This window comes from Haliaeetus albicilla, chromosome Z (genome assembly GCF_947461875.1).
Source record: "Haliaeetus albicilla chromosome Z, bHalAlb1.1, whole genome shotgun sequence".
Classification (NCBI taxonomy): Eukaryota; Metazoa; Chordata; class Aves; order Accipitriformes; family Accipitridae; genus Haliaeetus; species Haliaeetus albicilla.
In genome coordinates, this window is record NC_091516.1 from 8,918,844 (window position 1) to 8,943,559 (window position 24,716).

Genomic DNA, 24,716 nt, shown 5'->3' on the forward strand with positions numbered 1-24,716 from the left:
CTTAAAGCTTATTGACTGGTTAGGAGGTTAGCAAAGTGAAAATACTGTCAATGTTGCATTAGAGGATAGTCACCATGTTGCTTACTAAAATGTCAGGTAGAGATTTTTTGAGATGTCAGCTGTCTTCTCTCCTGCATAGACTGCTCTGACATTCAATAAGGTATGAAATGCTGCTCTTTAAACCTCTAATGGATAACATGAAATCACCACTCTAAGTAAACAGGGGAAAATGGTAATGCTTTAATAGCTCAAAAGTGCTGTCAGAATCAAGTATGTTATATGCACAGTCAAGTTACAGGTACAGTATTTCACAATGCAAAACAAATGAAATCATTAAAGGTATGTGTGCTTCAATGTCACTTCAATATTTGAATTCCATTTCCAGAGGAAATGCAAGGCTTCAGATTTTTCTGATAAAATATGTTCTATTGTCAAGCATAGAGTTTTGTATGGCAAAGTTTAGTAAAAGCATATGGGAAAACACTTAAAAGACCAGCTTGCTTAAAAGAATGGGTCAGCACTACAGAGGTCAATGGAATTTCAACAGGAGTTGATTCAAACTGTAATGCATCATATGAATTGGAAATTAAGAATGAGTTTTTACAGTTTTCCAAAATAAATCTTACGTATCAAGAACACTAAATTGTACAACAGCAAAAACAAAATCCAGTGTTTCATACTTATTCAAGCACGTACAGCAAATTAAATCCTCAAGCTCTATGTGAACAAACACAGCCTAGTTTATGAAAGAGACTTATTTTCAGGGAAAAAAAAAACCTGTAGACTAGTTACCAACAATACATTACACATAAATATATTTAGACCTTGAAATGATGGTCAAATCAAACTACAGCAAGTGTAGTTTATCACCCATGTAGATTAATCAGCTTGAGTTTGTTGTTGGGGGGTTTTGGTGTGGTTTTTTTGTTGTTGTTGGGTTTGTTGGTTTTTTTAAGTAACAGACATTTAAAAAATAATGATTTACAGAAATACTGATAATGGCTTACATTTCTACCACCTCAATACTTTCTTCTTCTTCTGACCTTTTCTACCATCTCAGCAGTATCTCCAGTAGTTTTTTGGGTAAATACATTCTACTCAGGTTCCTTTTGCATAAGATCCATTGATAATATTCTCTGACTCAGTTCGTTGATACATTTCAAACCATTTACATCCGAAAGCTTCTGGTTCTGTGAAATGGTTGAAAAGGCTTTTTTAAGGCCCACATCAGTATTGGTGGTTTCTGTTTATTTTTTTCTGGAAATAGCACCGCTTCAGTTTCGGGGGTAGGAAATCGTACTCTATACACTTCAGGGTAAGATTTCTGAAACTAGAAAAATACATCAATTTAAATGAAGAATTCACTCAAACTTGTAATATTAAAAAAAAAAATATTAAAGTGCAACCTCCACCTCTGGAACAGGAAAGTGATTATTTCTCAAATGGACTTTCTATACCACTATATAGAAAATTAGGCTATATTTTCTAATATGGCTTGATTCATCACAGTACCCCTATTCCAAATGATTAAAAAGTTTGAAATCCCCAAGACTACCTACTGTTTTAAATCTCAGTATTTCTCTAGAGGACTATAGGTCTAAGACTTGATAAAACTTTTTAAGTTAAAATTAAAGACTGTGGAAGAATTTTTATTTACTTGCTTGAGCTGCTTCTTCTTATCTTTCACAGATATTTCTTTATTCATTGCAATTTCTTCCAATAAAGCTGCCAGTGGTTCTTGAGAGCCAGTTGCCCTTTGGTACTCAAATTCATCTGTACTGATTTGGTGACAAAATGATGGAGGAGGAAAAGTTGCATCAGTATCAGCTCCAGCATATTTTATCTGAAAAAAAGAGTAAAAAAAGCAGCTATTTTTTCTGCAATAAATTTGCAAAAACTGACTTAATCAAATTGGCCATCTGAAGTCATTAAGTAGAGAAGATATGGATTAAAGACCCTAATTGCACGTCCTATCTCCTGCACTAATTGATTGAGTTCTAGTAAGTCAAAAAACATGACACAAAGGAAGCCTGTTTAACTCTTGGAATAAATTTTAAAGTTACTTTTTCAGTAGAAATTAAAGAAGGAAGAACTAAAAAGCAGCTTTGAACAAAACAGAATATGGTATCAGGAAACAGAAAAAGAGTTATGAAAAAGCTGAGCAAGTAAGGGTATCTCTGAAAGAAAAGCAGAGCATTAAAGGAAACACTTTTTAACCATTCACAGTTTTCCTCACTATCACAAACATAGTTTGCCCATTCCATGGGGAAGATAGTGCTGACTAACAGAAAAACATATTTTAGAGTTCTTATCTCTAAACCATTCAAGATCTGCTTAGTTTAAGTTAGATACACAGTTATGGTTGAGTATCAGCAGTCAAAATTAATTAGCTCTTCATAAGCTAGCAGAGACAGAACAAAGTCTTTAAGAACCAGCAAACTTCAGAGAAGAAAGGATAAATTTGATCTAGAAGCACAGAGACATAAGAGGCTTTTTTCACTAGATACCTACTTGGACTCTCTGGAGATGTACAACGTGTTCCTCTATAGAAGATTTTAAGGCAGAAGGAACACTTAAGATCTCTTGATAATTGTCCATGAGAAAAGATACTAGTTTAGCAGCAAGCAGTTCATCCAAGTCCATTTCATCCTTTGAGCAGAGAATACAACGGGAAAATGCCTGAACCATCTGAGAAAAAAGAAATCAATATTATATATTTTTCTGTTTGGGGAGTGGGGAATCAGACTGTGTTTAAAAAGTGATCTTCTAGAAAAAAGATTTTAACAGCGCAATACTTACCGTACTTCCAACACATCAATTAAAAAAAAAAAAAAAAGAAAAAAAGGGTAAAAAGGGTACTGTGTACAGTGACATTATCTGAGTGGACTGAAGATGGCTCTTGCCTCATATACATAATCTAACCCTGACTTTAGACTTAGAATGGCTGAATTACATTATATTCTCAAGACTTTGTCAAATAGAAACTTCACATAGCTTTTCCAGTTACAGGGCACAAATATTTCAGAGATTTTAAAAATAACACAGGAATTTATTGGAAGTTAAGCACCAGAAGGAAAACTGAATACCATTATTTCGAAATCATCAAACCAAACTGTGGTCCAGCTCACTTTATGTAGTCTCATAATCGAGCATTCAGTTATAAGAGTTTCCTGTCTGTGCACCAGTCACTTGTAACATTAAAAGCACAGAAGGCAATCAAGGTTTTCTGTCAGGTACCATAGACTACACTGCTGAATTAAAACTTAACACAAAATACTTGGACTGTAAATTATTCACTTCCAAAAATAACATTTACATCATAACAATTATTTTAATCAAAGACCATTTACAGTTAATTAAATTATAACCTTAGCAGTCAAAAATTTAATTACTTTAATCAAATACTATTCATAGTTCATTAAAAACTTAATTGCTGTGGAACAAATTTAGGTTTATGCATGATACTATAGGATATTTATGGATTGGCTCTACAGCTGAGTTTTCTGTTGCCCTTCTTGCAAAAGACTTGAAAATTAACAAAAAGAAATACATGTTTATAGTCAGTCAGAATTGCTAAGTTATGCCTAATAACTTTGTAATAACTTGCTATTGCAAACATCAATGATAACTCTACAAGTAGTCCTACAGATAGAGCATTAGCAAAAACTAGGGCTTTGTCAAAATCTGGTTAAAATTACTTTCAGAGATTTCTGTAGTTGAGTGATGAAAAAAATTAGTACTGAAATAAACTGGTAAGAATTTTTTTAAAAATGGCTGAAAACAGGTAAATCAAAACATTCAGCTACATATTTCTAAGTATGACTGAAACAGGCAGTCTGCTTCTTTCACACTGTCTGCAGTGATAAAGAACACGAGTCCTCACCTACTGTATTTTTTTTTTCTACTCAATAGTGAAATCAGTGGTGATTTAACTTTGAAAGATAAGGAAACCTCCAAATTCTAAGCAAATTCTTCATTTGCTCACAACTTATCAAGAAATCCTAATTTATTCAAATTCAGAGTATCTTTCCACATAGCTATAATAGACAAACTGTTCTTCAAACAAGCAAACTGTATTTTGCATACCCTCTCCAATAAGAAACTTGTATCTGTGCTACTCCAAAACCCTTGTCCAGAACTTTTGCCTTACATGATACGTACCAAGTTTCTGGTCCTCACTGATTCAGAAAGAGGCGGCAAATCATTGTTAAAACTAATTCTCACCATCATCCTCACCAACAGCTGCAGTTTTTTCCGATTTTCTGGTGGCAGCAGGAGACAAGATATCTGAAGAGCTTCTACAGCCTTGCTGTGTTTTTGCAGCAGACCTGGTTTATACAAGATCAGGAGATTGGGAAACATTTCTCAGTTATATATTTCCATAACATTTAACATAACATTTCTAAATCTGTCTCCCCAAATTCCTTTCCTACTCATTCAAGACTGCCTTAGAACTGCACTCCCCAAAGAGTCTAGGAAGATATCCCTAGAACTGGCACTGTGTTTAAGTATTTAAAAGACTTCCTTATGATGCATTGGGAGATAACAATAACCATAACAACAACTCTAGATATTAGTAGACATGAAAAACTACAATGTTTTGGTTCATCCTTTGCTCTTTTATAACCCTCAGCTCTAAACACAACTAAGATGTATGCACAGATGTAGCAACCACATAAAAAAGTTAAGTCTGGGGCAACAATCAGAGACTCTAAACAAAACTTATGTTTATGCATCTATGACAATATTGGCATATCCCTCACACCTCTAGAAGTTAAATCTATGACTAATTGTACTTACAAACTCTTGAGAAAACACAGAATGTGAGCATGGCAGAGATATTTGAAGACTGGACAGGTACAGTAGAATCTGGTAGTAGTTTAGATACCTATAAAGAGGTCTCACCACCAAAACGTCGTCCTCTTTTGGGTTTCTAAGGTTCAATGAAGGAAGCATCTACTACACATCTGCCTAAATAGCACTAGTATCAGAACAAAACAGAAGTCAGGAGCAAAATATCTGCATGGCTGAAGTCTAACAATAATTTATCTTAAAAAAGGAACAAGGAAGACAACAAAGAAATATACTCCTTTTTTTTCCATAGGATTATAGAGGTTGGAAGGGATCTCTGGAGATTGTCTAGACCTCTTCCCCTGCTCAAAGCAGGGCCATCTACAGCAAGATGCTCAGGACTATGTCCAGTCAGGTTTTTAATATCTTCAAAGATGGAGATCCCACAGCTTCTCTGGACAACCTCTTCCAGTGTTTGATCACCTTCCAACTAAAAAAAGCTATTTTCCTATGTATAAATGAAGTTTCCTGTATTTCTGTTCATGCCCATTGCCTCTTGTCCTGTTATTGGATATCACTGACAGAAGTCTGGCGCTTTCTTCTTTAGTCCTCACACATCAGTCTTATATACACATGAGATCCTCCCTGAGCCTTCTCTCCAGGCTAAACAGTCCCTGTTTTCAACCTCCCCACATATGACAGATGCTCCAAGCCCTTAATAATTTTTGTGGTCCTCCACTGGACTCACTGACTAGTGCTGAGGAAAGATGTCCCTCAACCTGCTGGCAATGGTCTTAATGCAGCTAAGGATGCTGCTGGTCTTCTTTGCCACAAGGACACACTGCTGGCTCATGGTCACATTAGTGCCCACCAGGACTGCCAAGTCCTCCTCAGTAAAGCTGCTTTGAAGTCAGTCACCCGCAGCATACACTGATGCATGGTGTTATTCCTCCCCAAGAGAGGACTTAGCATTTGCCTTTGTTGAACATTATGAGATTCTTGTTTGCCCATTTCTCCAGCCTGTCAAGGTTCCTCTGCATGGCCCTACAACCCTCTGCTGCATTAACCACTCTTTCTCATTTTGTATTATCTACATGCTTGTTTAGGGCACTCTGTCCTTGTTTAGGACAGTGTCCCACCATCCAGGTCATTAATGAAGTGTTAACCACTACTGGCCCCGTTATCAGCCCTGGGGTACTCCCTACAGATTGAGCCTAAACTGGACTTTGTGCCACTGATCACAACCCTCTGAGTCCAGCAATTCAGCCGATTTCTGGTCTACCTCACTGCCCACTTATCTAGCCTGTGCTTCCTCTGTTCACCTGTAAGGATGTGATGGGAGACAGTGTTGAAAGCTTTACCACAGTCAACACAAACAGCATGCACTGCTGTCCCCTCATCCACCATGCCAGGCAATTCCACACTGTGTAAAAAGTGGAAGCTGTTTGTTATTACAAAAAGAACAGATGTGTGCAGTAGTTAGTAGGGCAGCCAAAACAGGCAGTATTCTAAGAAAAGAGTAGTAAAGCACTGTAGTTAATTTCATTTTCAAAGTAAAGCTTTTTCTAATTTCAAAGGAAGATTTGGCGAGCACACCAGTGCATATGTTCAGAAGAGGCCCTGAGGAATAATAATTAACCTTCATAGATTTGTACATAAAGAATCATTATAACCTGTGCAAAGAGCAAGTTTAATCTTACCAAGTTAGTAAAATATCTGATGATCTCTGACACCACAGTCCTATTTTCTCAGTTATTCTGAAAACTAATTTCAGCCAACCTCCTGGAAGAGAAGTGCTGTAGACTTTATTCAAAAACAGAAGCAAGTGAGGCATCTTGACACGGTTACACAAGTCACCTATGATTTTTGCAAATATTTCTCAGGTTTTAAGGTGGAGCTTTTAGACACGTACAAATCTCATCATGGCTGCCTCAAATGACTAAAAATTTAATCTGATAACACTTTCTTTGCTGTTTCCTGAAGTTTTCCACTAAACAGAAAGCTTATCCACTGAAGGAAGAAAGACATCCTAAATCAACTGTGGAAAGCTTGTAATTGCCTGAGGTTAGCAATATAAAAAGTCAAAGACTCAATGACTGAAACCTTGGTTTATAAATGTCTTAAGATTGAGAATTATTGTCAATTTAGCAAGACATATTCCACTGGAAAAAAAAAAAAAAAAACCACAGAAATGCAACTGCAGACATGGATCTGCTTTTCTGTATTTTGTAAATGCACAACTTGCTAAGCAATTACTGCTTCACAGGCAGCATTCAGTACTAGCATTGACACTTACTATGAAATAAGTGTTCTGTGGTGCGCATTATCATCTGCGTTTACCTACAGCTTCATAATGGTCTGTACATTAGCCTCATTGTTAAGACTTAGTTACATATTGACCAGAGCCCAAAACTTTCCCATTTCTCTATCAGTTGAGCCCCCTCGCCCCCAAATGCCTTCCTCCTCCCTCTCTCCTCCCAACCCCAAGTATCACAGATCAAATCTCAGAAGAGAGCCTGAGTGGTTAGAGAAAACCTTGCTACTGAAAACACAGATTAGGCATCTCTGCCTTATATTTACTTGTTTATTTTCTTACTACTGGTTGCAAGTAGTTTGGAGTACAAAAAGGAAGGTTAGGCTTCGCCACAGGTATGCTGAATTGTTGTCTTGAACTCCCTCCACTGGCTAAATAGGGAGCATAGTCTTGAATTCTAAAAAAGTGGAAAAGACACCGAGGGATCATCTGGCCCAACCCCATCCCCACTCAGTGAGAATGACTAACTCAGGTATCCCAAATCATCTCACTAAGGCCAAATGCAGCTTTTTAGCCATTCAAATACCTGTGTTAGGTATCCAGAGGAGGCTGTTTAGGCAAGACTTCTAGAGAAATGTGACATTTTCAAACATATATAGCCAATACTTTAAAGTAAATTGTATAAGTATGAAGATGGAAAACAAACTAAGTAGTTCTTGAAAGCGTGTATTCCCACGATTTTTTTGTATAAATCTATTTTTGTTAGTAAGAAAGGATTCCATATTAACACCTCAGTTTTTTGTGAATGAGACCACAAAATGATTTTTTGACTTTTTGAAAAACTGCAGTTTCCTTTCATTTCCACATAAACATTGGCATGAATTCTTTCTTTTCATTTTTACATCTGTGAAATACTGTGAAATAAAACTCCTAAAACCCAAAAGATGTGAAATGCAATGGAAAAACAAATAGAAAGAGAGTATGAAAGGAGAGGAAGAATTTTTAAAGATGTTATTATCAAGAATACCTGTGGTCTAAGAAAAAGAAGTCAGAAAAGGAACTCTATGCAGTTTGAAGAAGGACTGTCAACTAGCAAAGCATGAAAACACTAAATTCCAGAAATAAAAGTGTTATTCTGAATTCCTTTTTCATCTCAATAGTTTATTAAAAGCAATGCTGTTCCCACTTAAAGACACTCAGAAAAGTGGCATACTACAAAGCATACTTACTTTTCAACTCCATTGTTCTTTTCTGAAATGTAACTATAAAATGTAACCAAATATTTTCACATTTACTGTCTTTCAATGGGCCATTTATAGCTACAGGATAGGTGAATTTAATATAGTGTGAACCCTTACAAAGTTATAGTTAATAACTGAAATTATTGTTTCTTTAAAGCACTAGAGTAGTTAATGTGTATTCTAAGTTTAAGCAATGAAGGATTTCAATTTCCTTCAGATGCCATATTGCCAGGGTTAAAAACAGTCCTTACGGCCCTAACCCCTTTTAATCTAGACTTCAGTCAAGCAATTTCTAAAAGCTTATGTGAGTTTTTAACACTCTTAGGCATTTGTAAAAAAATGAAAAATCTGTCAAAATCCATCTGTTAGGTGTAGCAGTGCTGAGCAATGAACAAAGGCCTTTAAAGCAAGCAATGGAAGACTTTTGAACTAATGTGATTAAAAAGACACAAGAATAAAACCACCTTGTGATATGAAATAAATTTAAATATTAAACTGTTCTTTATGTAGACTGGACAGGACAGGTCCTAAAGAAATGAGCTGTGATACTATTTCAGTATGGTAAACTAACTCTGGGAAGTTAATTCAAAAGAATAATTTTTTTCATTACATCCCAAACTACTTACCTAAAACACTAACAAAAACATCAAAAAAATGAAATGTGAGAAGAGGTTCTTTCATCTGGCCAAAGTAGTCCACTATGGTTTTGAAGACATCTCTTTCAAATCCCGAGTATGTAGGCTGCTTCAAATCTGAATAGCTGGGCCCTACAAAGAAGATTAGGAGAAAAAAAAAAAAAAAAAAAAAAGAGAGAGAAAATTAATTTGCAGACACCAACCAGATCACTATTTTCTATTCCAGCCAATAAGAATGCAACATCAAGTAGAAAAAGACCCCACACCTAAAACTTGGACTCATTCTTCAGAATATAAGTGAAATTGTATTGATCTATTGAATTGATCTATTTCCAATAGGTTTAGTGAAAGCACATAGTAGAGGAAAAATAGGAATAGAAGAGTTAAACGTTTATATACTTCATTGAAATAAGCTGCACTGGCAGGAGAATATATACTGGTTGATCTTTTCCAACTTTGTTTAAGGCAATGATCAGAAAAAATACTGACTGTGAATATAAAAAGGATTTGATAAAGCAGTAAAGACACAGTCAGTTCAATTGATTTTTACAGGGGTGAGGTGGTTTGGGTTTTTATTTTTCCCTCCTGAATTTACTTACAATTTGCTAGACATTTCATTGCTGATAATATCCAGTGAGGTAGTTCCTCTGCATAGGGGAGAAACAGAAATTAAAAGGAGAAAAAAACTGAGAAAAATGTTAAACTCTAAGATAAAAGCAAAGCTGAAAATTCTTTAAGAAGTTCCTCCTATATAGTAGATCGACTGATTGCAAAGGCAGGCTATACCTTAATGTAGGATCTAGCTTGAATTACATCTATACTTCAGTACCCCCAGTACTCAATATCAACCAGTTATGCCCACTGCTCCTCCAACTCAATCAGCAAAATAGATCATATGGCAAATCCCTAACCTGCCCTGAAAAAATCAGCCAAACTAGTTCAAGCTACACCTTCACTAGTGCATTACAGTGAAGTGTTTACTTTGCACTGAAGATGATGAAAAGCACTCAGACATTCAGTTGTCATCACTGCAAGGAGGAAGTTAATATCTTGAGGTGCTCCAATTGCCTTTAAAATGAACATGTGTATGCTCTGGAGGAGGTTTCATTCACAAACCAAACCAGGTTCCAATCTCATATTTCACTTCTCTACAAAACTTGTGGAAAATATGGTGGCAATAATATTGTAAGTGATATATCACAGCAGCAAAGATGCTTCAGTTTCTCCCTGATGTGCAAAGCAGTTTAAACTTGGTACTAGTTTCAAAACACATTGACTGAAAACTCAAAACTGAGAAATTTTAAGCATCTCTTAGTGTACATTTTGATTCTTTCCCAAGTGTTAATACACATTTCCTTCATGTAAACATTCCAGTTCAGGCAGTTGAGGGCTGACAAAGCCAGCTTGAAGTGAATGATATAGCTGTCTTTATAAATGAAAAGTTGCTGATTTTTCACCTTCACCTTTCAACCCTGCTAAAGCAAGAATATGTTTAAGGAGTAAATATGGAATAAATACTGCTTCTTACTATTGAGATGTCAGAGGACAACAATGGCATACTTTGTAAAAACTCTAATATAGATGTGGTCATACAAGTATAAAGATGCTACATGTTAGTATAGATTAGAACTAATACTTTTTTTAATACTAGTAAGCTACAATATAAAAAATTTAAATGAAAACTTCTAAAATACTCACTTGATTTGTCTTCCAAAGTAACAATGCCTTGCTTATTGACATTGTATGCATTTTGGACTATGTGCTTTGAATTCACAAGTTTTGGGTCTAACACTTCATCCAGAGAATCCAAACCCAAGATCTTTTGTAATCTGTAAAAATACACAAACACATAGTTCATAGATCATCTAATCCAAAAAAGGCAAACGTAGTATTAGGAGAGATACGATTCTGAAAAACAGACCTCTCCATTTCATAGAAACATAGAATATCTCACATTGGAAGGGACCCATAAGGATCATCAAGTCCAACTCCCTACTCCTCGCAGGACTACCTAAAACGAAACCATAGGACTAAGAGTGTCATCCAGATGCTCCTTGAACTCTGACGGGCTTGGTGCTGTGACCACTTCCCTGGGGAGCCTGTTCCAATGACCAACCACCCTCATGGTGAAGAGCCTTTTCCTAATGTCCAGTCTGAACTTCCCCTGACACAGCTTCATTTCATTTCCTCGTGTCCTATCGTTCGTCACCAGAGAGAAGAGATAAGCACCTCCCCTGCCGCTGCCTCCTTTGAGGAAGTTGTAGGCTGCGATGAGGTCACCCCTCAGCTTGCTTTCTCCAAGTTGAACAAACCAAGTGACCTCAGCCACTCCTCCTAAATCTTGCCCTTGAGATGTTTCACCATCTTGGTCGCCCTCCTCTGCACACACTCTAATAGTCTGATGTCCTTATACTGAGGTGCCCAAAACTGCACACAGTACTTGAGGGGGGCCACACCAGTACAGAGTAGAGTGGGACAATTGCCTCCCTTGATCAGCTAGCTATGCTGCAGCCCAGGACAGGGTTAGCCCTTTTGGCTGCCAGGGCACACTGTTGACTCATACTCAACTTGCCATCAACCTGAACCCCCAGACCTCTTTCTGTGGGGCTGCTCTCTAGCCTCTCGTCCCCCAATTTGTACTTATAACCAGGGTTACCCCACCCCAGGTGCAGAATTCAGCACTTGCTCTTGTTAAATTTCACATGGTTGGTGATTGCCCAGCTCTCTAGTCTATCCAGATCTCTCCGTAAAGCCTTTCTACCCTCAAGGGAGTCCACAGCTTCTCCTAATTTACTATCGTGGGCAAACTTAATGTGCATTTGATTCCTGCATCCAGATCATTTTTAAAACATTAAAGAGCGCTGGCCCCAAAATTGAGCCTTGGGGAATGCCACTGGTGACCGGCCAACTGCCTGATGTAACTCCATTTACTATAACCCTCTGAGTCTGACCCATCAGCCAGCTGCCCACCCGATATGTTATGGACTTGTCTAGCTGTGTGCTGGACAGTTCATCTAGAAGGATACTGGGAGAGACAGTGTAAAATCTTTGCTAAAATCCCAAACCACCCCATCTACTGGCTTCTCAACTAGATGGGTGACCTTGTCATGAAAGGAAATTAAATTGGTTAAGCAGGGCTTTCCCCTCTGAACCCTTGCTGGCTGTGACCAATGAATGCATTGCCTCTCAAGTGTTTTTCAATAACTCCCAGAATAACCTTCTCCATAATTTCACCAGGCAGTGAAGTGAGGCTGACAGACCTGTAGTTACCAGGGTCTTCCTTCTTACCATTTCTGAAAACTGGGACATTTGCCAGCTTCCAGTCAACTGGGACCTCTCCAGACTCCCAAGACCATTGAAAAAATAATGGAGAGACGTCCCACAATGACATCAGTCAGCTTTTTCAGTACCCTGGGATGAATCCCATTGGGCCCCACAGATTTATGTACATCCAGCTGGAGCAGCAAGTCTTGAAGAAGTTTGGGTCAGCTGGGAGTTTATCATCCCCCCAGTCACAGTCTTCCAACACAGGGCTCCAGGGCCCATCATCAGTGTTGAAGACAGAAGCGAAGAAGGCATTAAATGTCTCCGCTTTGTCTAAGTCCCTATTTGTGAGGTGACTGACTTTGTCAAGCAATGGACCAATGTTATTGCTGATTCTCCTTTTGCTATTAACATATTTAAAAAAGCCCTTTTTGTTGTCCTTCACCATGCTGGCCAGCTTGAACTCTAATTGAGCTTTGGTCACATGAATTTTATCCCTACAGTGGCAAGCAGCATCTCTGTAGTCCTCCCATGTCATCTGTCCTTGCTTCCAAGGTCTGTACACCTCCCTTTTCTGCCTAAGGTCTAAAAGTTCTCCACCTAGCCAAGCCAGCCTTCTGCCCCATTTGCTTGACTTCCAACACTTTGGAATTGCCTGCTCCTGCACTCTTAAGAGATGGCTCTTAAAAAGTGACCAGCATTCATGGACCCCAATATCTTCAAAAGCAGATTCCCAGGGGACTTCACTAACTAGCTCCTTCAGCAGCCCAAAGTCTGCACTCCCCATATCCAAGGTTGAAGTTTTGCTGGCGGTTTTTCTCTTATCACCAATGATTTGAAACTCAACTACATCGTGGTCACTGTGACCAAGACAGCCACCCATCACTACTTCATCCACAAGTCCTTTTGTTTACAAACAAAAAAATCGGGGGGGGAGGCACTTTCCTAGTTAGCTCCCCTAGTACCTGCACCATGAAATAATCTTCAACATGCTTCAGAAATTTCCTGGACCTCTTTGTGTCCACTGTATGATATTCCCAGCTGATGTCTGGGAAGTTAAAATCACCCATAAGGACAAGGGTATTTGGTCCAGAGACATCCCTTAATTGCTTGTAGAATAAGTAATTGGTTTCATCGTTCTGGCTGGGTGGCCAATAGTAGACTCCCACAACAACATCCACTTTATTTGCTTTCCCTTTCATCCTTACCCAGAGGCTCTCAACCATGTCATCACCAACTGTAGGTGCCATACAGTCCAACTGCTCCCTTACATATAGTGGCACCCCGCCACATCGCCTGCCCTGCCTATCCCTCCTGAAGAGCCTATAACTGTCCATCACAGCACCCCAGCCACAGGACTCATCCCACCAGGTTTTGTTTGTGCCAATGATGTCATAGCTCTGGGACAGGGCCAAAGCTTCTAGCTCCTCGTGTTTATTCCTCATGCTGCAAACATCAGTATAAAGACACTTCAAATGCGCTCCAGTGTACTCAGCACATTGTGGAGCAGACTGAAGGACCTTGCTAGCACACCGTCCCTCAAATATTGGTCTGTCTCCTCCAGGCTTATGTCTAGCAAGCCTGGTTTTATCCCTTTCCCCCTTCAAATCTAGTTTAAAGTTCTTTCAATGAGCCTTGCTAACTCCTGTGCAAAGATCCTTTTCCCCCTTTGAGACAGGTGTGCCCCATCTGTCACCAGCAGGCCTGGTGTCTTGTAGACCAACTCGTGATTAAAAAAAAAACAAAATTCTGCCAGTGACACCAGTTTCAGAGCCAGGTACTGCTTTGCTGGCTGTTATTGTTTCTTTCCACATGATTCCCTGCAACTGGAGAGATACAGGATAACACTACCTGTGCTCCTGATCCCTTAACGAGTCATCCCAAGGCCCTGAAGTCTCTCTTGATTGCTCTTGGATTTCCTATTGTGACTTCATTGCTGCCTACCTGAAAAAATCAATAATAGATAATAATCCAAGGGCCATACGAGGGTAGGAAGTTTTCTCTTCACATCTTTAACCTGGGCCCCAGGGAGGCAGCAGACTTCCCTAAGAATTGGGTCTGGTCTGCATATTGGGCCTTCTGTTCCCTTTAGAAGAGTCTCCTATGACAATGATGCATCTTTTTTTCTTTATGGAAGCGGTTTTGATGCAGAGTGTAAGCCGACTTAACCTTGGTGACACTTCAGACCTAGATGAACCCTCATCCTCGTCATTGTTTGCTTCAACTTGCAGAGCCTCGTACCTGTTATGCAAGGGGACCTGGGAAGGTGGGGTAGTCACAGAGGAGACATGCTTCCTGCGCCAGACAGGAACTTGTCACCATTGCCTCTTATGCCTTAACTCACTGTGTTCAGCCAGGCGGAGAGAGGATAGGGAACCCTCCATGTCATATGAACTGTCTAGCTGACAGGTCTGTCCCAGGGAAGGTAGAGTGCGGATCCAGTAGTCTGTCTCTCTCTCACACTCCCTGATACTCCTCAACCCACTCACATCCTCACGGAGCTCTGTCACCAAGCAGAGGATTTCCTCTACCTGGGCGCACCTCCACAGGTGTGCTCACTGCTGCCATCCAGTACTGACAGATTAGGGCACACCCTGCAGCCTGGCACCTGGGTGGCATCCTGTTCCCACTGGAGTTCTGTCTGGGAAGCTGCATCAGTCGTAGCAGGTGCAGAGCTTAGAGAGGCCACGGCTTTCTACTGGGTGGATACCATTGCTCCCTAGTCGAGCTAGCAGAGCTACAGTTCCCTCCCTGTACACCCAACCATTCAAACTGCCGTGCAAACTGCCCCACTGTGCCCTGTTTGCCCACCCTGTTGGTGGTGCTCCTGGTCACCAGTACTCCCCAGGGGCTTCTCTCATAGCTGGGGGGGCTTTGGCCATCCCTGCTCCTGGCCCCGGCCAGGTCCCATCAGCTGCTGTGGCACAAGCTGCGGGCTCCCAGCGGGTCTCTCGGCTCCCCTGAGGTTTCCCTGGTTGAGGAAACACCCTGAGCACCGTGTTAGATTGCTGTGCTGCAAATCATGCCAGCACCAGAGCTGCTCGCCTCAGCATCAATTTTATTACATGGAGATGATGTGCTAGGTTTAGATTAAAGTAATCATTAGTAAGGCCTCAACTCTGCTGTAAAAATAGCTAATTTTTTTTTTCTCCTGCATAAATAGTCTAAACCAATGCCTTTAACTTTGCATTGGATATTCCTCCTGGAAATAGTAAAGAACATCTGATTCTCAAAGCCTTCAGCACTCAATTAGCTACTCCACTTCTTATCTCATACAAAGTACTGTACTTGCCATTGAAAGGTTTCATGGTATTGTACTTCTACAGAAGTGCTTCTGTTTCATAGCAACAAGAAAAAAGGGGAAAAAGTGAGGAAAAAAGTGATTAAACAAGACAAAGCCCACACAACAAAAGAACTTGTATAACACAACAGGAAAAAGTCAAAAGGTATTAAGCACAATAAAGTTTCTTTGCAAACTTTATTTGCTGAATTCATTAGCAGTATAGTTAGTCTAGCCAATATGGCTTTGATGGCAGTGATGAAAAGTGAGTGGGTGAAATTACAGGCATTACCAGAGAAGACAGACAAGACTATTACCTACTACACAGTTTTACTTTAACAGCAAATGACTCACAAGTATACTTACTGTGACAAAGTCATGGATTTCCATATCTCTTCTATATTTGTTTGCGTTAGCTCTCTGCGGAACACAAGTTTGCATGCTGGTACTTCCCCTATAGCTATACTGTGTCGCTTGTACCACATCTCAGAGTTCTGAAATCGGAAAACAAGACTCCTCATTAACTGGTGACTTTTCAAGTATTAAACGTTATAATACATTTATAGTACAGCATGCTCCCTATTACAAGTATTTCAAATATTCCTAACTCCCAGTAAAGTGTCCAGGATGGAAGTGAGTGTTTAGGTTTCACAGACACGCAGCATCTTTTCTCAGTTACGTAACTTGTCCAAAGCTGAAAAATTATGTGTGTCAAAATAGCCATTGAAGTCAGGAGTCAACAGCCTCTAGTCCTGTGTTCAGATCCTCTCCAAGATTAAAATCAGTTCAGCTCACTTGTTTTCAACTGCTACTCCAAGATTAAACATCTGCTTATGGAAAAATTATTGGAGAATTATTAGATCAGATATCAAAGACTGATATTCGTCCTTGTTCAGCCTTTACTGATCACAGCTAAACATTAAGTTCATTAGCATGTTCTATACATGAAGAAAGTAAAAGCAAATAGCTACAACTGAAGACACCCATCAGATCTAGTCCACCTTTATAACAGAATAAAGCAGAGAATGCAAGAGACTACTATCCTTTACTCAACCTTCGCATCCAAGCTCAATGCTTGAAGATTGTCATCAATGTGTCGATGGGTGGACATACAATACAGTTCATGTCAGCAGTGTACTTTTCAAGGCAAACCTCCCAACCATTCCCAGTTCTTTGAATTATATCACAGAGCTGCCCTAAAGCACATTAACAGTAATCCTTGTGATCACAACCAAGTGATGAAATGCACTCCAGGAATGCACTTAAATTACTCCAAGCACTAATCGTCTGTCATTCCGTGACACTAGACTAGAGTAGTTTGAAACAAGTAGCACCCTCTGAAATTAGTGTCTGGTCTTCCACATCAGTGTTTCACAACACAGACCCATGCCCATCAATCCACACACAGACAGTAAGTGGTCTGAGTGATGCTGGAGCAATTTAAGGTGCCACCACTTTCAGCTACCTGTCTACTTCACCATTGCAGTGGAAGCTACACCTTTCCATAAAAGAGCCAGCAGAAAGCAGCTTATTCCTTTGCCTCAGTTACTTCAACTTACGGTACACTGTACTAACCAAAACTACCAATGAAAGAGATTTTGAGCTATGCCAGACTGTCTGCTGTCATATCAGATTCAGATGTATATAGGCAGTGTTTTGCTAACTCTTATCAGGCCAGGATGCTTGGATGGAAATTTAGAGCAGACAGTTGGAGGCTGTAACAAGTCAAAATTGCAGCAGATACTTGCTCAGTAACTAAAGTACTCTATCCTCTTTCCTTGTCTTTGGCATTATCTTTTCTTTTTTCCCCTCTTAATCTTCTATCTACTATTGAAGTTCTAAGGACTATGTTTTTCCTCTTCAGAAGCCTGCTGTACATGAAAGGTGCACTTGATCTGCACATAAGTAATTGGATTACAAATACGGAATAGCCATTCATTCAGGACCTCTAGATGTCCAGCAAAATGGTAGGAGCTACTTTTCCAGACTGTTGGTCACCAAGAAATCCAAGGCTAGTGTCCTGCACTGATGAGCATTAATGAAAAGGCCAAAATTATCAAAGAAGTCCCAAGAGCTCACAAAATACAAGAAAACTCACAGAAAAGATACACTGGAGGAAGGGTTTAGAATATACACAACGACAGAAGCCTAGGCTTTTAAGATGTCCAGCTGGCAAGAGTTGATACAATTTTGCTTTACTAATAAAAGCAACAGTTTTTTCAACAACTTTACAAAGGCTGGATCAATCCAGGTAAGTATGTGGCAAGATTCTCCAAGCTCACAAAGGATAACAATGAAACCAAGACCGCTTCTCCTTAGCCACAATATATTCCTTATGAAAAAGGAAACTGAATCACTGACATCCTCATAGCAGCTAGGAAGGCAGTAATACTGTATCTATTCTTCTACATGAAATGTCTGAATAAGAGTTACAGTGTAAGTGACAGTAAAGTAACTAATTTTTGTTTTGTAGTATAGTAAATGCCCTATTGGAATTTGAGCAAACTGGAACGCAAGCATACTGGCAAATACAGCCATGCTGAACTTAAGATGCTCAGGACTGAGCATCTGTAGCAGTAAGAACGCTCAAAGCCAACATCCAGCCAACAAATCATTAAGAACAACTTTACTTCACATAAGTTTAAAATAGAAGTATTTTGCATTTAATTTTGTAATGAAGTATTTTGTGCCACAACAAAGAGATCATTAGTTCAGTTTTGCTTTCCAAATATGCTTATGGCTGGGGAAATGAAAACTGGATATCTTACCATTGTGACTGATTTCACTGGGATGTGTTCTTGGGACGTGCCAGCCTTTGGTTCATTCCAGTCTGGAAATTTAATTACTTCCTTTCCACATGAAGGTTTCTTTGGATATGGCTTCAGCGGTGAAGAAGGAGGAAATCTACAATTAGAGAATACTTTTAATGCCTCTGAACGCCACCCTATTCCATAATCACCAGTGCAAAACTGTAGTAGGCCTTCACATGCAAAAATACAAAAAATGCCTTGGATGTTCACAGTGTGACTTAGTTGCCTGAAGACTGGTGTTAAGTGACACATAAAACATCCTAAAGTGTCTTGTTCGGCCTCCATCTGCTGCTCCAGAACAGTTCAGGTCCTTTGTACCTCCCATGACATAGCTGAGCCGTGGGTGACTGTCTGATATCCCAGAGCATCTCAAGTAGCACCAGCTGCCTATGTATAGACAACTGACTCGGGTCTTCACCAGAAGATGTTGATTCTGCTGAAAAAGCTGTGGGTAGAGTTTCCCCATGCCAAGAGCACTGCTAGCATGCATCTCCTAAAGCAAAGCTACATAACTAAGTCATATGACTAATGCTTGGATTTAGTGTGCACACAAGTGTCCACAAGAAGTTTTGTCAACATTACCATGTACTTCTGTGTTTACATGTTTTCTGTGCGAAGATCATATCCTGCAGTTCTTTTCTGGAGTCTTTTTCCAGCTGGTTGTGCAGGAAACTCATTCACTTTTTAAGGCATTTCAAGAAGTGCTTTGAAGAAAATAGCAGAAATAAACCCTAAGCTAGACCTTGCAGAAAACAGGGAAAACAAACTATCCCAGATCACAGTCAGCTCATTCACATCTCCAGCTTGACCAGTATTAAACTACTGCCAAACCTAGGTCAGAGCATGTACAAAGGAGTTAATGGCAGCACATCAGAAAGACAAATCAGTTTGATGGCAACTTGTTATCAGACTGGCCCACATCAGATCTTGTTTACCTGCACTCCTAGGTTTTAGATGCAGAGATTCCTCATGCTTCAAGAAATTGCTTCAGTCTCACTTACTCTTTTAATCAGAGTGTAAAAGACAGTTATGTCTGTGACCATGCAACAAGAGCTTGTACACTGCTGGGTAGCATGCGTTTATATCCTACCAAAATGATTCTTATGCTCAAGAAATCCTCAAGATTTCTCTAAAACTTCACCCCATACTCTCAAGGCAATTTCAGCATTTAATTAGTTTTCAAATTTGTTTTGTGTTGCAGTCTTGTTAGTCCAGTAGTGTTACGCTGCATGGCTTAAACACATTGCAGTTTTGGCCATACACACTGAGCCCATTTGGCATATTCCACAACGCTCTTCAATAGAGTATCTGCAACACAGAGAGATATTACTTCCTTCAGACAAACCCAGATGAGAAGTAATAAGCACCTCGCACTAATCCTGCAAGACTTTTTAAAGTAACCCAGATGACATTGCAGATGTTCAGTTGTTGAATGTTCTCAACTATTTTTCAGCTATTCATTATTTCTTAGAGTTTATTGTTAAAACACCTGCAGCCTTTTTTTCCTTTGCCTTACAGTATTCTCAACAGTTCCCTGTTTCCCCTCCAGTTCATCACAATTTTTAGCTTTATGTCATTTGCTGCCCTGATTCTCAACAAACCAGTAAATGAATGAGTTCTTACAAGCAGAAAAAGGAGGGGCATTCCCCTTTTTCAGGTAGCATTACAGCAAGATTGAGATAGAGCCAAGTTTTTGGATTAACAACGAAAAGCCTCTGATTTTATGATGAACAGAATAATGTTACCTAAAGCTAGCAGCTGAGGAGGATTTCAAGGCTGACATGTCAAGATGAGCATGGTTCACAGCCAGCACCATTAGTTTTAGTTTATACAAAGAAGAAATAGAGACACCTGTTTGTATCCAGGGCAATGGATAGACAACAGGGTCAATAAAATTGGTATCAATGGCATAACAAGTACCACAGCTGAATTCCCAGAAATTTACTAGCAATGCAAGGGTACTAACACTTTTGCTTTTAATACAATTGCTTCAATTCCAAAAAACGTAAAGCCTGACAGTTTCCAAAACTGTAACTTCTCATTCATTATCGTAGACTATACTAAGCCAGTAAGTCCGGACACACAGGCCGTCTTTGCTATTTTTAGAAGCCACGCTACTTCTCACTGTCACATTTAATACTTGCCTAATACTCTCAGGCAAATCAACATTTAGCAATGTCTCTTTTGCATGCTCTGTGGAGTGAAAAAGAGCAGAAAACTACACTTACATGTGAAGTTAATGAATGACACAGCTGTGCGTCACAGCGTACAGTTACAGTAAATTAAGACAGGAATTCATAGGAAAAGGTGTGAAGCATATCAAGGTTTCCAGAGTAAGCACTGTCAGTGGAATTAAAAGCGACTTGTACTGCTACCTGTATCAACGCGGTGAGAAACGTATTTACAACGTAATATTAGGAAAGTCCACCAGATGGAGCTGACAGGACACGAAATACGTGAATAAAGGCAGGCTGGAAAGCCGATGTTTGGCTCCATATACAGGATAAAAGCATATTTTAAAACTTAAAGCCCAAACACTAAACCCATGAGTAGCATACAGTTTATTTATGCACCAAGCCCCGTGGGAAAAAGCTGGCTCCAATTCAAGATGCATGAAAATTATGCCGTTTTAGTAAAAAACCTGTTCAATTAGGAGCTTAGAATGGGAGGTGAGGACAGAAGATCATTAAGATAGCTATAACAGAAGAGCTCTCTTGTCTGATAGCAGATCATTAGGCAGAACACATAGAAAGTGAAAAGCACAGAAATATTTCACCCAACCAATTTCCACAGCCTGCAGCTCAGGAAAGTCATGGCTGAAAATACAAAGGGGGAAAGAACAAAATAATTTGAATGTGTCACTATGACAATGCAAAATAAACAAACAAAAAACCCACCACCACACAAACACAACAAACCCAAACCAAAGAGATATAGCATACCAGTGGTTACCAAAACCCATGTTTAATCTTTAAGTACTTAACACCTATGGCACCAATGAAAAAAACTGCAGGTAGCGCTGTACTAAAAAGAATAGACAGAGCAGGACTGGGCTAGGAAAATACCAAACCAATAACACACCTAACATCATATGCTGTACTAACACCTAACTGTTTTTCTAACTGTTTAAACAAGTAAAAAGCCCACTCCATACCACTCTTTTACATTTAACCTTCTCCAGGCCAAAGTCAAGACCTAAGATCCTCTGAAGCTATTCCTGTCTTCCATGACTGTTTTCCAATCTGAACTAGTCGATGACTAGGTAAACTATCACAGTATCTTGCCCTTCTACAAGAGCCATAAGCAGACAGCCAGAGAAGAATTCAAGAACGGGACAAGCATACATGATACTTCCTCAGCATCCTTTCCCAGCCTTCAGTCATGTTCACCTCACAGACTACAGAGACACATATTGTTTTGAGATAATTAGCAACAGACTTTCTTGGGTGAGCTTCTCAAAATATTTTCAGATACAAGACCTTTGATACACTAAGTCCTCCGAATTTGAGTCCCAAATTCTAAAATTTAACATTTTCCTTGATTAATTGTTATATGGATTTTCCCTTTACAGAGCTAACTTTGGAGAGAACATTAATTTTTTACTCACCTTAAATTACTTAAAATTTGTTCCATTAAAGCTGATTGAAATTGGTTTGAATGTTTAACTTTTTTGGCAGGGAAGCTGTAGCATTCAGTATCGTTTCCTTCAGAAGGCACGCTAAAAAACAACTACTACTTTTACTGAAAGATATCATGCAGTATCATAAAGAACAAGTTGAATTGATGCTAATTTGTTGCTGGAATAAAGCACAAATCTGATCCAATGTGACTGCAAATTAACTGAACTGCAGTGAAACAAGTTTAACATAAGCCACAGTTCTTTTATAAGAAAGTATCTTGACACAAGTTTGTTTATGACAAAGTAAAAGAATTACATCACAAGTACCTCCTACTTTTAAAGTACTCCATATTAAAAAATAAAATTAGGAGAGTAACGAACAACTTCACTTACAGCATAGGTGTTCAGCCTAGGCAGCAAAAAAGCTTAGGCACACTCTAAAAACAAACCAGTTAAGATCATAGAGCAAAATGAAAAACTGACTTCATCCACATCAAGTGGAAATTCAGTATTACATACATTTTCCCAAAAATAATATTAAGAAATCATTACCAAAAAATTAATACATAATCTTTATTTAAGTATATAATAATAGGTAGAGTAAGTAGAAACATATCATTATTGCTGACCTATTTTCTCTATTCCTTTGCATGAAGAAAGTTCCCATTTCCTCAGAAGAAGACTGACCATGATATAAGTTACATATCCATACTTAAGGCAATGGTCATTTTTACATTACTTTTTCATTGAACAGGACACTACAAGATGGTACAAATTTAGAACCTGCAACTTCTGGACACCTAAACCTTAACTGAGGCCACAAGAGCTCAAAGAACCATTAATGCTAAGCTTTCATTACAAGGAAAATTCTTTTCCTCCGTGAACAAGCCACCAGCTGAGAGGGTAAACTAGCATAAAGTAAGCAAACATCCTTGAGGATGAGAGAATAAAACTTCATCTCTCTTAAGACAATTTCAATCTACAACCCAAAGGGTATAGAAAAAGGTTACGTCGTGAATGACTTAAATTCAGAAGGCCTTTCTCTTGTCTTAGAAGGAGTAGAAACAGCATTTGAAATAGTGAGGGGGTTGGGGGAGAGAGAGAACAACTGCAGTTGGATGCTCAATGGTATCCTCACTTCCATCCATGTCTTCCTGATATGCACTCTTCCAACACTGACAGACCTGATGTCTACCAACAGCAAACAGAACTTGTGACCTTGTAAAAGCTGCAAAAGCTTTTGTTAATGTTCATAGAATGTAATTGAGTAAAAGTGCCCTTCAAAAATATTTTAAAAAAACAAGCAAAAAAAAAAGACCTCAAAACAAGCCAAACATTAAATCATGACAGTTGCCTACCACTGAAGAAAATAAAGTCTTTAAAAGGAAGGGGGGGAAGACACATAAACACTTTTTCAAAAGCATTCTACAAAAACATTTGTAAGACCAATGCGCAAGAGTCATTACTCCCTGTTTCCAACACCCCAAATTTTTCAGTCACCTTATATAGATTTACCTATATAAATGGCCATCATCTTGAAAGTCCTCTTTGCCCCATCTTCCTTTAATATCTTCAATAACGTGATTTTTCAGGAATTTTTTAAGCAGCTTAACTGTTTGGTTGCGAGTCACTTCTGGGCCAAAGTTTTGATTAGAGCCAAGCAGTTCATGTAAACAGTCCACTGCCTCCGAGGCTTTGAAGCAACGCTCGTAGCTTTTGAAGTGACACCGATGCTTCCGTAAAGGCATCCCAGCACGAAAAAGTTCTATTATCTCGTTCCACTAGGGAAGAGGAACAAAGCAAACCGTTACGGGAGCTCTTCCCCTTGAAGCGTTTTAGTCGTACAAAGCGAGATCAGAATGCAGCCAGATCTTAATGCAGAACTACGTACTTTTTTGATCACTTGGCGTTTACGAGCACACCAAAACTTAAAACAATGACTTAAACAGTTGAGGTCTGAGAACGAACACCAGGTTTCGGAAGCTGAAAGATCTAGAGCCCCGTACTACCTACGGCTCTACAGATAACAGCTTTCCACCACCACCACCACCACCACCACCCCCCCCCCCCGGGCTTTTAACCTGGCAAAAGGCCGGACTAACGCTCCGCTCCAGCCGCCCCGCACACGCTCAGCGTGGGGAGCACCAACACCCGGACGGCGTTGGGGGCCGCCCCGCCGGCTCCCGACGGGGGACGGGCTGCCGGGGACGGGCCCAGGGACCGCCCGGGATGGCGGCTCTCGGCCGTCAGGCCGCAGAGGCCCGGACAGCGGGGCAGGCCTGGGCGGCCAGGCCGCCTCAAGGCAGCCGGCCGGTACCCAGGAGAGCCGCCGTCAGGCACGGAGGCCCCACCCGGAGTAGGTAAGGCTGCGGAAGGGGCAAAGGCGGGGTCGGGGCACCCCAGCCCGGGGGGCACTCACCAGCCGGGTGGCGCGGTAGGGCCCGGGCCCGACGAGCCTCGGCTCCATGGACGCGGCCGGCCCTCGCCGTCTCCACGGAAACCGGCAGCCGCACGCGCCGCGCCTCGCCCGCCGACCGTTTGAATCCCAGCCCGAGAGGCGCCGCCTTCACCTATTGGGCGGCGGCGGCCGCACGTGACGGGCCCGCGCCGCCCTTGATTGGCGGGCTGGGGGGGCCGCCGCCGCCAGCCCTCCCCCTGGCCGGCCACGGCGGGGGGCGGGGAGGAGGCCCGCCTGCCCCCAGCCGCACCCCCGGGCTCTGCCCCTCCGCGGGCTCGGGGGCCGCGGCGCTGACAGACCTCCACGCGAGCCCACGCTCCGCGGCCGGAGGGCGGGCCGTGGGACGACGGGCGGCAGGGAGGAA

At 40.4% G+C, this 24,716-nt stretch overlaps 1 protein-coding gene across 2 annotated transcripts; it reads right to left on the minus strand.

Moving 5' to 3' along the window:
• Positions 1-216: 216 nt before the first annotated feature.
• On the minus strand, positions 217-24,456 carry DEPDC1B (DEP domain containing 1B). 2 transcript variants are annotated; one of them, XM_069775869.1, is made up of 11 exons: positions 24,314-24,456; positions 23,410-23,675; positions 18,234-18,369; positions 15,832-15,959; positions 10,620-10,750; positions 9,521-9,568; positions 8,913-9,053; positions 4,225-4,328; positions 2,512-2,688; positions 1,658-1,843; positions 217-1,330 (listed from the first exon to the last, which is right to left on the minus strand). In XM_069775869.1, the coding sequence occupies exons 1-11, from the start codon at positions 24,359-24,361 to the stop codon at positions 1,169-1,171; spliced, it is 1,527 nt and encodes a 508-aa protein (XP_069631970.1). In that variant the 5' UTR covers positions 24,362-24,456; the 3' UTR covers positions 217-1,168. The 2 variants fall into 2 exon arrangements, with proteins under 2 accessions (XP_069631970.1, XP_069631969.1); XM_069775868.1 differs by having other exon boundaries at positions 4,162-4,328.
• Between the last annotated feature and the right edge of the window lie 260 nt (positions 24,457-24,716).